The 18,096-nt window shown below is 50.2% G+C and overlaps 1 protein-coding gene across 1 annotated transcript in view; it reads right to left on the bottom strand.

Annotated features, from left to right (window-relative positions):
• Positions 1 to 482: 482 nt before the first annotated feature.
• CFP (complement factor properdin) overlaps positions 483 to 18,096 on the bottom strand; it is a 29,549-nt gene continuing 11,935 nt past the window's right edge. The window contains exons 4-10 of the mRNA XM_081177409.1: positions 9,731 to 9,901; positions 8,362 to 8,559; positions 7,546 to 7,719; positions 5,842 to 6,036; positions 2,303 to 2,414; positions 1,132 to 1,271; positions 483 to 1,024 (exon numbers count right to left, since the gene is read on the bottom strand). Of these exons, the coding sequence (XP_081033535.1) occupies positions 1,020 to 1,024; positions 1,132 to 1,271; positions 2,303 to 2,414; positions 5,842 to 6,036; positions 7,546 to 7,719; positions 8,362 to 8,559; positions 9,731 to 9,901 (995 nt within the window). The 3' untranslated portion in view covers positions 483 to 1,019. The remainder of the gene's footprint in view (positions 1,025 to 1,131; positions 1,272 to 2,302; positions 2,415 to 5,841; positions 6,037 to 7,545; positions 7,720 to 8,361; positions 8,560 to 9,730; positions 9,902 to 18,096) is intronic.

Here is an 18,096-nt window from a genome sequence, read left to right as displayed (position 1 = left end):
CCTGAATTCTAGTTTATATATACTGAGAGGCCTAACAGAGACTGATGCAAAACCCAGAGGTCTCCACTTTATTGTGTCAGGGATATGTGTGTTAGATGAGTCCAGATGCAACAACCCAAATAGATGATTGTCTACCAGGACATCCCTTCCTACTCAGCTAATCACTACAATGGAATGTACTGCCCTACTATTACCTCTGCAACCTCAGCACACAGCCCAGCCCAGGAAATGCTTTTCACTCTGGAACACTTAGAACCTTTAAGAGCATTCCAGGACAACAGGGCAGGCAAGCAAATAGCTAGAGAGGTTATTGCCTTTTTTACAAAGCTCCTGTCATTGTTACTAATTTTTTAACATATTGTCAAAGATACTATTTTTCAGCAAATCTACATAGAATAATAGAATTGTAAGTCCAACCCCTTGCAATGCAGGAATCTCAACACATGGTTTCCCATCCCATTTCTAACCATACTGGACCCTGCTTAGCTTTGCAAATGTGCGAGCAGTTTTATTGCTGCACCACTAGGAGGTACATACTTTTACACCATATTCATCTGTCTGCAAGCAGAGCTCTCAACAAACAGCCTAAAACATCCAGATGCAGAGTAGTGGTTGCTTTTACAGTAAATGAAAACAGTAGAATCCATAATGTGATTAAAATCTCCCACCTAGGACACACACCGGCCTGATATGCTAAGCATTTTTTTTAATTTCAAAAATAACAATCATATATTAAACAACAACCAACAAGCATACAATGAATTATATCTATGTGAAAATGAAAAAATGCTTATGAAATGGGGGAAAGCTTATATGAATTAATACCCACATTACACAGTGTGCTGACATGTAAGTGTGTTGACATATAGGACAACTTATTGTACTGATTATTCCTCAGTTCTCAAGGTCACCATTTCAAAAAGAGGAAGCAGCTGTTGGGGGTTGCAAAGATGAAAGGAAGCGGACATTAGCCTGGCTCCTGGTAGTCTCCAGCACTGAAACCCACAGTTTCTTCAAAATCAGTCTGGGGGTGGGGGGCAGAGAGAAAGAGAGAGAAACGTGGTTAAATCCAGGGGAAATGCTGGGCTCCCCCATCGTTTTCTCCTCCCCAGAAGATCGCCACCAACTCACCTTCACAGGGGGGCACATTTTGGCATGGTGCTTGCTCCTCCACCACCAGCCCCTGTCCATCCAGCGGCTGGCAGTTGGGTCTTGGGCGCCCCCAGAAGCTGACGTTCAGTACCTTCCCGTTCTCTCCTTCCACTGTCATTCTGCGAGCCAGAGAGAGAGGATCACAATGAAGGGGCTGCTTGGCTTAGGAGGTCACACTCCCCTCCCCTGTTCCTCCAAACTGGCTTCTCTGAGACAATAACAACACGACAACTCCAGTAGGATATGTCTTCCCCCACCTCCCAACACAGTGTGTGGTACCACTGCACATTTAAGGCTGTGCCATACCACTATAAACAGTCATGGTTTCCCCCAAAGAATTCTGGGAGCTGCAGTTTTTCAAGGAGCGCTTGTAGGAGACCCTACCCCATTCCCCTCACAGAGCTGCAATTCCCAGAGTCCCCGGGAAGACCAATTGACTGTCCTAACAACTCTCAGTACGCTTAGCACACTTCAGTTACCAAGAGTTGTGTTTCTTTTAAGGAAGCCATGACTTCACCCCACTGGATTCCGGCTCAGAGCACCCCAGATATTGTTGCTGGCTACCTTTTGTACTGGTTTTGCATGTGACTGCGAAAGGCTCAGGTGTCTTTATATTCAGGGCCAGACTTAGGGGGTAACTAGGACCCTTTCCTGGATAATCCAGCAATGGAATCCTCCATTGGATTTTAACCCTTGCTGCATCCAGGACCCCAGGAATTAGAAGGGACTCAGTCATCATACAGCCTAACCCCTCCCTGCTCAAACTCACAACAGCCTATCTGTTTCCAATCTGATTTTATTTATTTTGATAAATTGTATGCCCACTTGTTTTTCATGTGTGATTTTTATCAGTATTATTAGTGAACAGTCTTTATTGTTTTATGCAAACTGCCAAGTAGTTTTTGCCTATTAACTCTTGTCAGATAAATACATGAATTCTGCACTAGCTGCAGCTGGCCAGTTAAGCAAGTCAGAAAATGGTTTCGCAGACTTGCCCTTCAAAAATGAAACAACTCCCTATTTCTCTCTCCCTCAACTCAACTCAACTCTCTCTCTCTCTCTCTCTCTCTCTCTCTCTCTCTCTCTCTCTCTCTCACACACACACACACACACACACACACACACTGCCCTTCCCTCATTTCATACTCACGGGTAATTGGGGTAGATGGCTTTGCACTCCCTCTTGCGAGATTTCATGGGCTTCTCCCCACAGGGCGGGTTGCAGAGGCCCCATGGGCTCCATTCTGTCCAGGCTCCTTTCACTGAGAGAAGCCACACAAATCAGACCCACATGCTTGGCATCCCTTGACTCCACCTCTGCCTACTGAACAACTACCATGAAGGGAACTGTAGCTCTGTGAGGGTTCTCCCAACAGCTCTCAGAACCCTTAACAAACTACAGCTCCCAGGATGCTCTGATGGAAAGCATTACAACTGTTAAAGGAGTATCAATATGGTGTCAATATGACAAGTAGAGTGTCTGAAGAACCAGTGGGGCATGCCAGTGAGAGCCTCAGAAAGGGACCAGAAAGACATGGGACTCAGCTGCATGGTAAAAATAAAATGTTATCAATGCATTATAACATGTGATACCAGATGGTGCTGTAGAGCTGGAATCAGAACTATAAAATTTTCCATTATGAGCTTTAAAAAAAAAATCAGAGCATTTCTTATAGTTGTGTAGATGCAGCCCTGCTCAACCTGAAGCACACAGGGTGGCTTTGGGCCAGGCATTCAAAAGCAAGGGGCAACAATCAGGTGGGGAGAGGCGGTTGGCTCACCTACCCTCTGCCATCGTGCCTCATGTCTACAGCTCACTAGGGCTGTATCTGTTTGGAAAGAGATATCAGATACTACACTTGATCTTAACCAAAAGGCCTAAGAGATGGGAGTTTGTTACAGAGAACTCACTTGTGAGTGGACAGGTGTAAGGTTGCACTATATGAGAACTGAAATTTTATGATGGAGATGCACAACTTGGATCCGGGACTGGATAAAATTTAAAAACACAAATTTATTAGATTTGAAAGGGCACAACAATAGATTTGGTTGGCGTGCGTATTTGTGGTACAACAAAGGGAAAATACATAAAGCATTTTATAATCATATAATTAGGAGATCACTTTTAAGGGCATGGGGAAAACATAAAGAACTATTAGAACTAAAGACCCCATGGTAGGTTTCCCCTACAGAAGTACCGTATTTTTCGCCCTATAGGATGCACTTTTTCCCCTCCAAAAATGAAGGGGAAATTTGTGTGCGTCCTATGGGGCGAATGCATGCTTTCGCAGAAGCCTGGAGAGCGAGAGGCATCGGTGCGCACCAACCCCTCTCACTCTCCAGGCTTCAGGAAGCTATCCGCAAGCCTTGCAAGCCCGGGGGAGTTCCCGCGGGCTCGCAAGGCTTGCGGGCAGCAGCCTGCAGCCCGGAGCACGGGGCGCCCTCCAGAGGACTCCCCGTGCTTCGGGCAAGTGTCCGCAAGCCTCCCGCGCCTGGCGGAAGGTCCTGCTGGGCGCGCGAGGCTTGGGGCGGCAGCCTGCATCCCGAAGCACAGGGTGCCCTCCGGAGGACGCCCCGTGCTTTGGGAAGGTGTCCACAAGCCTCCCGCGCCCGGTGGGAGGTCCTGCCGGGCGCGCGAGGCTTGGGGCGGCAGCCTGTTCTGGGGGCTGGGGTTGGGGGAAGCTCGGGCTTCCCCCGCGCCAGCCCCACGCCTGGGGGGGGGAATATTTTTTTCCCCTTTATTCCCCCCCCAAAAAAAACAGGTGCGTCTTATGGGGCGGTGCGTCCTATGGGGCGAAAAATACGGTAATTTCAATCAAAAAAATTAATAGGCCGAAAATATGGCCTACATATAGAGATTTGCTAACAGAAAAGAAAGGGAAGTTATGCATATCATCAATTAAAGAATATGTGTATGCATATCATCAATTAAATGAGGTATTTAAAGAAGATTTTAAAAAGGTTTTAGCTTGAATATTTCAAGATTCCAAAGAGAAATTATAGAAGATAATACTAAATTGTTGAAGAAAACAAATAATTTATTATTAGAATGGGAAACAAAAGATGAAGAGGTAAAAAGTATAATGATTAAATGGGTGCAAGATATAGGACACAATAAAGAAATGGAAGAATGGGGAACATTATGGAGAGTAAATTTGAAATTTACTGATTGTATTTTAATAAAAGAGAATTATATGAAAATGATGTTGTTGTTTAGTTGTTTAGTCGTGTCCTACTCTTCGTGACCCCATGGAGCAGAGTATTACACCAGAAAAAAATAGCAAAAAGGTATAGAACAGGTTCAAATAAGTGTTGGAAATGTAAAGAAAAGGAAATGTAAAGAAAATGAAGGCAACTTTTTCACATGTGGTGGAATTGCAAACTGATTAATAAATATTGGGATATGATTTGTAATGAAATTAAGAAAATATTTAAATTGACCAGAAGCTTTTTTATTAGGTATTACAGGTTAAGATTTACTAAGAGAAAAGAAGAAAGGCTTTATGTCTGCTACAACTGCAGCTAGGAGGTTATTAGCCCAAAGATGGAAAAGCGAAGAAATACCAACTAAGGAAGAATGGCTACAAAAATTAATGGAATATGCTGAAATGGCAAAGTAAACAGAAAGTCTCAGAGACTCAAGAGAGAATTTAAGAAAGAATGGGAACTTTTCATGTTGTACTTACAGAAACAATGTAACAATGTAAAGATCTAAACTCACTACCAGGATTTGAGTAAACATTTACAATTAACAACAGAAATAATAATTAACAATATGGACAATATGTACAATATCTGAAAGCAGGCAGGGTTTAATGGGGGGGACGGGGAACCAACCAGAAAAGGAAGTTGAGGGAAGTCGGGGGAAATTGAGGGAATGTATTTTGTTGATTTTGATATGTGGCAATGTGATAAAAATGTAAAATCCAATAAAAATTATTTTAAAAAAGGAAAGAGATATCAGAAAGTAGAATCTTTGTTGCTGTTGTTTTTAAAAATCCACATGATAGAGGAATGATGAATGGCCTTATTAGATTGCACCATCTGTGCCCAGCATTCTGCTTCCAGTGGAGGAGCCTTTGGGCTCTCGGAAGCAGGACACAGCCTCTTATTCACCACCCAGCACCTCAGGAGTATTGTCCAGGAGGCCTGAGCCCCCGGTGTTTGGCACTTTCCTCCCTTCTACCTGAATTGAAAATCCTTTTATATATATATATAAGGCCACTTTCCCTCAGTGCTCACATCTGTGCACATCTATACATCAGCATGTGCTGGTTTTAGCATATGTGTGTTGTGGGCCAGAGTCTTTGGGGGATCTAGCAACACCCCTATGGCAGCTTATTCAAAGAAATACGGCTTCTTTAATATGGAGGTTCCATTTAAATATCCTGGCTAGTTTTTAACAGAGTGACCTATACTCAAAACAAGTGCCTAATTCTTCTTTCTTTCTTTCTTTCTTTCTTTCTTTCTTTCTTTCTTTCTTTCTTTCTTTCTTATTTCCTTCCTTTTTAAACAAGCCACCCAAGAAATGGCCATCACATTGTGGGTGAGGAAGACAAAAAGAAAACTCAGATTATCTAGGGCTCCCAGCAGCCTCCCATCCTCCAGGCTCGGCCATAAGTGGCATTTCTGAGGCTTAGCCTTTCATAAGGGCAGCTCCTTCCACCTCTTTTTATCCCCAATACTCACAAGAGCATAACTGGACATTGTAGCAGCTTCTGATATCCATGGTTGGCCCCACACAGCGCTTGCCCTCATGCGCCCGTCCAACGCATGTCCTGGTTCTCCTCTGAAGTCCAGTCAGCTCATCGCAGGCGATCCTGATATTACTGGCTTTATTCTCACAGACACTCCATTCGGACCACTCCCTCCAGCGCCCGTCCACTGTGTGGCATTGCGGGAGAAGGAGGAGGGTCAAGAAGAATGCCAGCCAGCTTTGACGGTGGGCAAGGGCAGCCAGCCCCACAGTCCGGGGATGGGACTTGAGGGCCACCCCCCACCGTAGTCAGACACACACCCCCCATCCAGGGAAATGAAAGTCACCATCCCAGTTCAAGGACACAGCCAGGCAAAAATTGCTACAGGAGAGAACGGAAAAAGAAGGGGCATGTTCCGGGCAGAGCAGGAGCTATGTGGGGTGCAGCTGGAGCATTCCAGGGGCCAGATAGAGAAGTCTGGGGGGCCACATTTGGCCCAAGGCCTGAAGTTGTCTACCTTGATGTCAAGCAGATTCACAGGGAGGGGGAGGGGGTATTGTAACTTGGAGCAGCCCTTGGGACCAGGGTTATAATTAAATATAAATTCTTTCCTAGAGGTATGGATCAAAGAAATTGCACGCTGTTTCACACACATCCATATATGTAGTTGTTAAGTGTGTACCTCCACCCCAAATTACCAACTGAACTTTAAAACTAACTTTTAAAGCATTGATTGTTCAAATTATAAAAAGATTTCATCAAGTTACAAAAATATAGCCTAAAGTCAGAAACAACATAATGACCACAACCCGTAAGCAGACCCAGCAAAGCAGGAAGATTCCATGGCATGAAACTTTTCATGAATAAACAGCTGGACCCTTTTCATTATCACCCGTGTTATTATATCTATTAAGATTTTAATTAAATAAAATGTAAATTCCAGCTATCCAGATGTTTGCGAAATATACCAGGCCCGGAGTCAGCATGCAGCATCCATCCGCAGCACCCCCATGTTGGCTGCCCTGACCCCCAAATAGTGTCACTTCAGGGCATGGTAGGAAATTTACATGGCAGTTCCCAGACATAGCCACAGGCAGGGCAAGGGAGACAGAAGCGGCCCACCGGCAAAGGAGACCCCCTCAAACCTGGAGCTGGCCTGGCATCATCCTCATTGGTCAGCAGGCAGGAGCGGGCTGACTTCTTAGCAAGCAGCTAAGCAGAGTATTTGCATGATCTCTTTTTAAAGGGAAGCTGAATAGCCTGGCCACAGCCCAGAGATGTACAGACAGACCTCCACAGTCTCCTCAACATGTGACAGCTCAGAGTGGCCAGAGTTTTTTTGGGATCTGGCAACAATCCCAAAGCACCTTATTCAAAGCGATACGGCCTCTGTACACGGAGGTTCCATGTAGTTCTTCTGGCTAGTTTGGGAATAAGTGGGGGCTCCCCTTCACCTCTCAGTTAGTGAATTTCACAACACGAGGGACACAAGCCTTCTGAAGAAGGGGCAATATTCACCAGCAGAAGAAAGCCAGAAAGTGGTAGCAGGAGGGCCGCAGATGGCAGTGGGCACTGGGGGCTGGAGGGAATGGAAGCAGCCAGGCAGGAGCAAGTGAGCGGGGCAGGCTTTGCGGTCTGGCTCTAGATTCCCACCCACAAGAGCTGCCCCTGCCATATCTCCTTCCTTCCCCATTACCTGGGCAGGGCGTCCTGGTGTTACAGGTGTCGGTGTGGGTGTCTGGACCAGGGCAGAACTTCCCTCCATGCTTTGGCGCAGGGCTGTCACACAGACGCTTCTCCACCGTTCGGCCAACCCCGCAGGTCACCGAGCAAGAGCCAGTGGGCTTCCAGCTGCCCCAGCTGCCGTCCTCTGTGGGGCAACACAAAGAACTCTGGACCCCCAGCCGGACTTGCTCAGACAAGCACAAGCTCTAAATGGGCATCGCTGTGGCCCATCAAGTGTGGAACTACATTGTCCAGGACACAACAGAAATTCATTTGGAAACTCCCTGCAGCAGGGCTACGAAAACTGTGGTCGTTGAGAGTTTCTTGGACTCCCAGCAGCCCCAGCCGTCAGCATGGACAATGGTCAAGGGTTAAAGGGGTCTTCACTGCTACATCCATCCCCAGCCTATAAACTAGGTCTGTCGCTTTGGAAAGCATTGGGACAGGCCAGTCTCTTTGCCCATTTCCTTTCTGGATCACCATCCGGCTGGCCAGAGACAGCAAAGAATCTAACATTCACATGTGCATTAATGTAACATTTGTATATGTTAGCTGTACTTTTGTAATATTTTCTGCTCTTTGCATTGTTGTTGCTTTAGTTATCTGTACACCGCTAAGAGATATTTTAAAAATACACTTTGTGATATAGAACTGGCACAAATAGGTACACACTAAATAAATCCATAAGGTGGGGGGGGGGCTTGTCTCTTCAGGGGCAACAGGGTCATCACCCGCAAGCTGCTTGCAGGAGGAGGGCTGGGTAAATGAGGCAGCTTTCTTTCCTTACCTGGACAGAAGGGCAGTCCGCTGCAGGAGCGGTAGTCTTGGTCAGCTCCAGGGCAGGGGTTTCCAGGGGGGTCTCTGGAAGGTGGGGGGCTGTTACACTGACGCCGGCGCTGCTGCCTGGGCTGTGGCCCCGAGCCCTGGGGAATGCAGGTGGCAGGGCAAGGTTCCCAGTTGCCCCAGTTGCCCCAGTTTCCATGGGCTGTGTGAAAAGAGAAGCAACCACAGAAAGGTGAGGGGTGTGAGGGGGAGGCGGTGTGGGTCAGGATGGGCTGGGCAGAAAGAAGGCAAGCAAACCTCACCTCCCTAAGAGCTGTGTCCCCTCCATCCTTGCTCCAGACTGCCCCGTCTCTCTTCTCCATCAGACCATCCGGTCCCAGCAAAGCTCTACCAGCCATATTTCCTTTAATGCGTTCAGCACCCCAACCCCCCACCCTGATTCCCTCTCCTCCTTCCATTCCCATCGCCTTTTTAACGGATCAAAGGAGTGTAAGAACTTACACTTTTATCTATAAGAACTTATACATAAATGCTGCCACTCATGGACAGAAGGAAAGATTGATTTTACCATTTTCATTTTTTGTACTGCACCACAGTAAAAAAAACAACTCCCCCAAAAGTAAAGCAGCCTTTTAAAAAACCACCACTATAACCATTTCTTGGATCATTTTGTATGGCTACCAACCAGTGAAATTCTTTTGGTGGCTTACAAAATAGTATTTTTTAAAAGTCAAGATACAACAATTGAAACAAAAAAAAGTCAATAAACACAGCAACACCCCAAAAAATCCTAGAAGAAGCAGAATTAAATAATTTGCAGCTCATTTCAAAACCCCACTAAGAGAATGATCCTATAGAAATATCCACCAGGATGAGTGTGGTTAGGATCCAGTGGATCTCTGAACTCTAAAGACTATTTTGAAGGCTTGTTTGCCAGGTTTAGGCCAGCTCAGCTGGTAGCAGCCCTGCTCCTGAACAGAATTTGGATCTGGTGTGCTGTACATGAGCTTAACCTATGCTGGCTTATTGTGTATAGGATTTCTCCCTGAAAGATGGCGAGCATAAGCTTTATTTAAAACAATATTAAAACTGTGAAGGCCTAGCCCTAGGGTTTGTTTTGAAACACAAGCTTAAGCTTCATTCACCTTAGTGAATAAAAAGGTACCAGAAAGACCACAAAAAAGACACCAGGTGCACCTCTCTGGGGAAGGCAATAATCAACTATATATGTAGCTGATTAATCCATATTACATGTACAGCCTTGCTCCCTCCTCCATTTCAACTCTCTGACCTCTCATTGAATCCATTTTCCTTCCCTTCCTGACATCCTTTGACCCAGTTCTTATTTTCCAATATTTCTGTCAAAAACCTACTTGGGCAGATCTGGTTGGTGTCACAGGACCGTTGTTCGGCGCCGTCTCCTAGGCAACTGCCTCCACAGTCTGGTGCTGGATTGGTGCAAGTGCGCTTCCTTGTCTGCAGCCCTCTGAGGCAAGTCACAGAGCAGGGACTCCAGGCAGCCCAGGCTGACCAGCCTCCCACCCCTGCAAGGAAATAAGGGGCAGCATCCATGAAGACTGGGATGAATAGCTTCCTTGACATGCCCTGAATTCTCTTCATGAAGCCCAGTCTTTCTGCAGAAATGCTCTTAGGAAGCAAGCAAGCCTGCCCATCTAACCCACTGTTGTCCACAGACTGACTGGCAGCCGCTCTCCAGATAGCTGATATATTCAGAAGACAGAAAGCGGGAGCTATTAGCAAAGCTGAAAGCTGAAGATTCATCTCATATATTTAAATCAAATCAAAGTGGGGTGGGAGAGGAATTCAGCAGCTACAAGAATCCACAGTAATGGGAAATTATCATCATATAAACAGACAGGTGTCATGGCCTGGGAAACCGATTCAGAGGCTGAACCGGAGGAATCCCAGCCTGCACAGGAGTCCCCGCCTCCAGGGCCGGCTGAACTGGGGCAGGGCCTTGATTCTGAAGCGCCTGCACCTGTGCCGGATCCTCAGGAGCAGGCACCAGGTGAATCCACTCTGGCTCCGGAGGTGGTTGAGGACTCAGTGCCTACAGGTCCAGTAACCCTTCAGCCTCTCCTGAACTGCAGAGGCTCAGGGCAGAGAGGCGAAGGGAACTGGTTTCTCCCAGGAGGAGTGCTCGCCTTAAGGCCAGGAGAGGTGGGTCTCCTGGGGGCCGGGACCGCCCCTGGCCTCAGAGAAGATAAAGGCCAGTCAGCCCAGTCCCAGGTTGCGGGAGCAACGTCGTTGATGAGCTGTTTCGGCCAACATCCAGTCCTTTCCCCCCCAGTGTTCCTGTCCCCGCCCAGCTTCCTGCTTCGGACCTCACCTCGCTCCTTGTGAACTGTTTCCAGCCCAGTGACCCAGGACCGGACTTTGACTACGCCAACGGTAACCTTCCCTCCGGGACCAGCACAGTTTGCTCCCGCCACACCCGCACTCCCCCTTCGTTGGGGTGCGTTCGGGAAAAGCCAGGAGCCATGGCCGACCAGGCAGCTGCGCTGGTGGCATTGGCCCAGGAGAACCAGGCCTTAACTCACACTGTGCAGCAGCTCAGCGATGCGGTTACGGCACTTCAGCAGTGGTTGGACACCCTACCGGCTCCTGTGGCCGACGCCCCAGCTCCAGGCAAGTACCCAGTGGCCTTGCCAGAGAAATTTGATGGGGCCCCGGCCAGCTTTCCCATGTTCCTCGCCCAGGCCAAGTTGTATATTCAGGGGCGAGCCCGGAACATCCCTGACGACCGCACCAAGGTGCACTTTTTGATCAGTTTGTTAAAGGACCAGGCGGCCAAGTGGGCATTGCCGCTGCTCAGGCAAGACTCCCCCTTGCTGACAGACTATATGGGGTTTTGCAACCATTTGGAGGCCGCATTCGGCAACCCCCAGGAGGAGAGTCAAGCCAACCGGGCAATTAGGCGTTTGAAACAGGGGAAGTCCACTGCAGCCGCCTACACCATGGAGTTTCGGCTGTTGGCACAAGACTTGTCTTGGAATGACTCTGCACTTCGGGACCAGTATCTTGAGGGACTGTCGGATGAGATACTGGACCAGTTGGCCATGATGGATCGTCCCACCACGCTGGACGCCCTTATTCAGCGGAGCCTGCAGATAGACGATCGGTTGGAGGACCGTCGCCAGACCTGGGACCGCCAGCACCCCCGGCTCCTGGCTCCAGTCCTTCCCAGCAGGTCCACACCCACAGCCGAGTTGCCGGATGAGGCAACGCAGCTCGGGGCTGTGCGACCTCGCCTCTCCCCCTCGGAGAAGACGCGGCGTCGGGAGGGGAACCTGTGTCTTTACTGCGGTGGGAGTGGACATTACGCCTGATCCTGTCCCAAGAAGATGCCAGTCGCAGGGAAACCGCCAACCTCGGTAGCCGAAGGCCCTAGCAACCTGGGGTCCCAAACCATGCAAGAAGGGCTCTCACCAGTGGATTTGCGACATCTCATGGTTCCGGTGCGTCTCTACCCTCCAGGTGGGCCCTGGATTCTTACCCACGCTCTGGTGGATTCAGGGGCAACCCGCTCCTATATGGACGCTGCCTTTGCCGCTCATCATCAGGTGCCACTTCAGAACAAGCCAGAACCGGTACAGGTGGAGGCAATTGACGGACGGCTCCTGCGTTCGGGTGCTGTCACTCAGGAGACCCAGCCCTTGGTCCTGTGTCTCCAGCAGCACCGGGGGGGTGCGAACTTTGGACATTGCTTCCATGCCCCGGTTCCCCCTGGTGCTCGGGATGGACTGGCTGGAGGCTCACAATGTTCAGATTGACTGAGTCAATTGGACTGTGCACTTCCCAGACCCATGTCCCCATGCTCAGTCCGAGATGCTAGCAGCCGCACCCACTGAGGAGGCTGCATCCACGCTCCCCGCCGAGTACCGGACTACCAAGACATGTTTGAGGAACGGGGGCAGGCCAGCTGCTGCCGCATCGGTCTTTTGACTGCGGCATAGACCTCCAGCCCAGAGCGCCCCTGCCGGTGAGTCGCTTATACTCTCTAACAGAGCCAGAGCGCGAAGCGTTGCAGGACTTCCTGCACAAGAACCTGGAGCGTGGTTTCATTAGGCCTTCTACCTCGCCCACCGCTGCGCCAGTGCTCTTCGTTAAGAAGAAATGTGGGGAGCTTCGCCTTTGCCATGATTACCGGGCCCTGAACAAAATTACCATCCCAGACCGGTACCCCTTGCCCCTTATTTCGGAGTTGCTGGAGCGGGTGCAAGGGGCGCAGGTGTTCACCAAGCTAGACCTCCGGGGGGCCTACAATTTAATTCGGATCCGAGCCAGGGATGAGTGGAAGACAGCATTCGGGACCCGGTACGGGCAGTTCGAATACTTGGTTATGCCCTTCGGATTGTGCAACGTGCCCGCTGTGTTCCAACGGTACATCAACCACGTGTTCCAGGACTTGCTAGACAAGTACGTGGTGGTGTACTTGGATGACATTCTGGTTTTCTCCCGTGACCCGGCTCTCCACGAGGGTCATGTCCGGACCGTGCTGCAGCGCTTGCGGGAGCACCGCCTGTATGCGAAGCTCAGCAAGTGCGAGTTCCATCAGCGGTCAGTGGACTTCCTTGGTCACCGACTCTCTCCAGATGGGGTGCAGATGGATCCTGGGAAGGTGGCAGCGGTTCGGGATTGGGTGGCGCCTCGGAACCGCAAGGACCTACAGCAATTCCTGGGGTTCGCCAACTATTACCAGACCTTCATCGCACCACCCCGTTGAACCGGCTACTGCGCCTCAAGACGCCGTTTTCCTGGGACAAGGAGGCAGAGGAGGCGTTTCAGGGGTTGATAGCCTGTTTCCAGAGAGCGCCGATCTTGCAACATCCTGATCCCTCTCGACCCTTTGCGGTAGAAACCGACGCCTCCAGTACGGCTCTCGGTGCCGTCTTGTCTCAGCAGTATGGACCCAATGCACCACTCTTACCCTGCGCCTTCTATTCCTGCCAGCTCCTTCCAGCGGAGCGTAACTATACTGTGTGGGAGCGGGAACTACTGGCCATGAAGGTGGCCTTTGAAGTCTGGCGCCACCATCTTGAGGGGGCATGACACCCGGTGGAGGTGAGAACCGACCACCGGAACCTGGAGCCAAAGGCAGATCCGGTGGGCATTGTTCATTTCCCGGTTCCAGTTCCGGATCCGCTACATCCCTAGCTCCCAAAACCAGAAGGCGGATGCCCTGTCCCGGAAACCTGAAGACAACGCAGACATGGTACAGCAAGCAGTACCCACCACGATCCTACCACTGGCTGCATTCCTGGCCACCCAGGAGGCTGAGCCACTGCAGGCTCGGGTGCGGGAACAGCAGCGGGTCGACGCTTGGGCCCAGGAACGACTCCGGGAACTGGCCAAAGGGTCATGCCCTCAGTATCCGGGGCTGGTCTTGCAACAGGGCCTTCTGCTGCACCACGGTTGCCTGTATATCCCGCCAGGGCCACTGCGGGCTGAGGTTCTCCGGATGCCCCGTGATGCCCCAGCAGCAGCACACTTTGGGCGGTATCGGACCAACCATCTGGTAAGCCGTGAGTTTTGGGGGCCCCGCCTGAAGGCTGACGTGACTCGCTACGTTGCTGGTTGTGATGTCTGCCGGCGGGCCAAGGGCCCTACCGGGCGACCCCCCGGCCTACTTCAGCCGTTGCCAGTCCCACCACGTCCTTGGCACACGGTTTCGCTGGACTTTGTAGTGGACTTACCCCCGTCTCGTGGCAGAACCTGCCTTCTAGTTTTCTCCGACCATTTCACTAAGATGGTGCACTGTGCCCCCTGCCCATCCGTACCCACGGCTAAGGAAACCGCTCAGCTGTACCTTCAGCATGTCTTCCGCCTGCATGGCCTACCTGAGCGTGTGGTATCCGACCGGGGCGTTCAGTTCACATCCTGGTTCTGGCGAGCATTGCAGCAGACCCTCGGGACGGAGGTCTGTCTCTCATCAGCCTACCACCCACAGACCGATGGCCAGACGGAACGGGCGAACGTGGTGCTGGAGCAGTACCTTCGGTGTTACTGCAGCTACCAGCAGGATCGACCATCTAGCTTTGGCGGAGTTCGCCTACAACAACGCGGTGAATGCGTCCACCCAGCAGACCCCGTTCCAGGCCAGTTACGGTTATCATCCACGGCTGTTTCCGGATGTGCTGCCGGCATCCGGGGTCCCTGCGGTGACGGAGTGGCTTCAGGAGCTCCAGTCCCAGCAACAGCTCTTGATGGAGCAACTGCGCCAGGCCAAGGAGGCGTACAAGGCCCAGGCCGACCGCCACCGCCAGGTGGGGCCGGAACTCCACGTTGGTGACCTAGTATGGCTCTCCTCTCGCCACCTCCACCCCTCTCGACCTTCGCGGAAGCTGGGTGCCCGTTTCACCGGCCGATTTCCTATCGTGGACCAGGTCTCGCCTGTGGCATTCCGTCTCCAGTTGCCTGCAACCCTGAAGGTTCACCCGGTATTCCACAGGTCCCTTCTGAGTCCGGTGGCCCCACCCGACGAGTTCCACCCGAACCGTCCCCGACCGCAGCCAGTTTTGGTTCAGGGGGAGCCTGAGTACGAGGTGGAACGCATTCTGGACTCCCGATACTGCAAGGGAAAGCTGCAGTATCTCATAGACTGGAAGGGGTATGGACCGGAGGACCGTTCCTGGGAACCAGCAGCCAACGTCCACGCGCCTGCCTGCCTCCGAGATTTCCATGCGGCGTACCCCAGCAAGCCGGGTCCGGACCCTCAATTGAGGGGGGGGGCTGGGAGGGGGGGATGGTGTGATGGCCTGGGAAACCAATTCAGAGGCTGAACCGGAGGAATCCCAGCCTGCACAGGAGTCCCCGCCTCCAGGGCCGGCTGAACTGGGGCAGGGCCTTGATTCTGAAGCGCCTGCACCTGTGCCGGATCCTCAGGAGCAGGCACCAGGTGAATCCACTCTGGCTCCGGAGGTGGTTGAGGACTCAGTGCCTACAGGTGAGTCTCCCCCTGGGTCCAGCAACCCTTCAGCCTCTCCTGAACTGCAGAGGCTCAGGGCAGAGAGGCGAAGGGAACTGATTTCTCCCAGGAGGAGTGCTCGCCTTAAGGCCAGGAGATGCGGGTCTACTGGGGGCCGGGACCGCCCCTGGCCTCAGAGAAGATAAAGGCCAGTCAGCCCAGTCCCAGGTTGTGGGAGCAACGTCGTTGATGAGCTGTTTTGGCCAGCATCCAGTCCTGTTTCCCCCAGTGTTCCTGTCCCCGCCCGGCTTCCTGCTTCGGACCTCACCTCGCTCCTTGTGAACCGTTTCCAGCCCAGTGACCCAGGACCGGACTTTGACTACGCCCACGGTAACCTTCCCTCCGGGACCAGCACAACAGGTGAGCTACAGGTGTGATCAGGATGCAATCCATATATCCACTGGTGGAGGAAGATGGGGGTGGGGGAAGTGCACCGCCCTCGGCAGCATGCTCCGGGGGGGGGGGTTGCCATCTTGGCTGCCCCCCGCCCACGCGGCACACCACGACCCTGGGATGCACGCCGCCCACACCTGCTCTCTGCCCCCCGGTGCTCCAGCATGAAGCTCCACCACTGCATATATCATGGATGGGGAATTGGTGGTCTTCCAAATGTTGTTGGACTCCAGCTCAGAACAGTTCCAGCTGGCAGGCCCAGGGGTCAGGATGATGGAAGCTGAGAGTCCAGCCCCATCTGAAGAGCCACAGGCTCCCCACCTGTACTATCACACTTACCTGGGAGCCTGTTACAGAGAACTCACTTGTGAGCAGACAGGTGTAAGGTTGCACTATATGAGAACTGAAATTTTAGGTTGGAGATGCACAACTTGTGGGCTGGATTCTAGTTATGGGTAAATTTTACCTGGCCCTGTTTGTCCCTACAAAATGTTAAGACAAACAAAAACCCCTTGGTTTTACAGATAAGGAAGAGAAGCAACTGGTTTCCATGTGGATTTAATTATAAATATTAATGATTTATTTACAGCATTTTTACCCTGCTCTTTAGTCAAAAAGTCTCCCAGAGAAGCTTGTATAAGACACCGTATTTTTCGCTCCATAAGACGCACTTTTTCCCTCCTAAAAAGTAAGGGGAAATGTGTGTGCATCTTATAGAGTGAAAGCAGGTGGGAGGCTCTGCTCAGCGCTCCCTTTAAAGAGCTGCGCCTAGCGTGTGTGCGGCTCTTGGGGGCTTTTCCACGAGGTGGGAGAAGGGACTGACAGGCTGCCCTCTGTCCCTTCCCACATCTCCCAGAAAAGCCAGCAAGAGCCGCTGCCAGGCTCTGCTCAGTGCTCCCTGTAGGGGCTCCCTTTCGTCGCTCCTCCCGCTTTGCTGGGAAGCCAGCAGAACAAGAGGCGCTGTGCAGCTATTGCTATTGCTCTTGCTCTGCTGGCTTCTCAGTGAAGCAGGAAGGGTTTAAAGCAAGAAAAGCGAGAGCCACTTACATGCTCTGCGCAGAATATTTTTTTTCTTGCCTTCCCCCTCTAAAAACTAGGTGCGTCTTATGGAGCGAAAAATACGGTAAATAAAAACAAGGCAGCCCCTGATGAAGACTTACAAACTAAAAAGCACAATACAAAGGGGGAAATGGATGAGGAGGAAAGAGGAAAACAAGAAAACTCAGGCCCTAGATCTTAGCATACCATAGTAGTTCTTAAAGACCAGATGGAATGGAAAACAACCTGATAACAAGAGTGTATATCTGAGCAAGAAACTCTATAGCTGAAAGGAAGCTGTGTTCAGCCCAAGTTAAAGGACCCTGGGTGACTTCAAGGTGATGTCTGGCTTCACGCCAAGTTCAAGAGCGGATAAAGAGATCACAGGGGTAAAAACTGGGAAAAGTGAGTTCAAGTTAAAAGCGTATGCAGATGACCTAGTGATAACAGTGGAAGAACCTAAAACCTCACTCCCTAAAGTAACAGAAAAAATTCAGAAATTTGGGGAGGTGGCAGGATTTAAGTTAAATAGGAATAAAACTAAATTATTCGTTAAAAACATGAAGGAAGAAGAAAGAACCGAATTAGAACAAAACATTGCGATTGAAGTCCATAAAAAGGTTAAATATTTATGGATTTGGTTAACATCAAGAAATATAAACCTATTTAAAAATAACTATGAAAAAATTTGGCTTGAGGTTAAACAAAATTTAGAAATATGGAGTAGAATGAATCTCTCATTGTTAGGAAAAATATCGATGATTAAAATTAATGTGTTGCCAAAAATGCTATTTCTTTTTCAAGCGATACCAGTCATTCTTAAAGATGAATGTTTTTTAAAATGGCAGAAAGAGATTTCAAAATTTATCGGGGGGGGGGGAGGCCAAGCATAAAACATAAAATACTTACAGACATAAAAGACAGAGGCGGGTTTGCCCTCCCAGACCTTAAATCTGCTTGTTTGGTTTGGATCAGGGACTGGATGAGATTGGATAAGCAAGAGGCATTAGAACTAGAAGGACATGACAGCAGACTTGGCTGGCACGCATACTTATGGTACGGGAAAGGGAAGGTTCATAGAAGTTTTTACAACCATATAATTAGGAAATCACTAATGAGAGTATGGGAGAGATACAAAGACTTATTGGAACAAAAGACCCCGTAGTGGCTTTCACCACATGAAGCAGTCGCTCAAACCAATTGGAAAGAAAGGGAAATGGCTCACATATGTTGATTTATTAAAGGACCATGATGGAAAATGGAAATTAAGAGATGACGATGAGATCAAAGACCACTTTCAGAGTTGGTTGCATTATCAAC

Source organism: Podarcis bocagei (assembly GCF_964188305.1).
Source record: "Podarcis bocagei genome assembly, chromosome: 17".
Lineage (NCBI taxonomy): Eukaryota > Metazoa > Chordata > Lepidosauria > Squamata > Lacertidae > Podarcis > Podarcis bocagei.
Note: the sequence above shows the minus strand (reverse complement) of the source record. Positions and strands in the feature narration are given on the sequence as shown.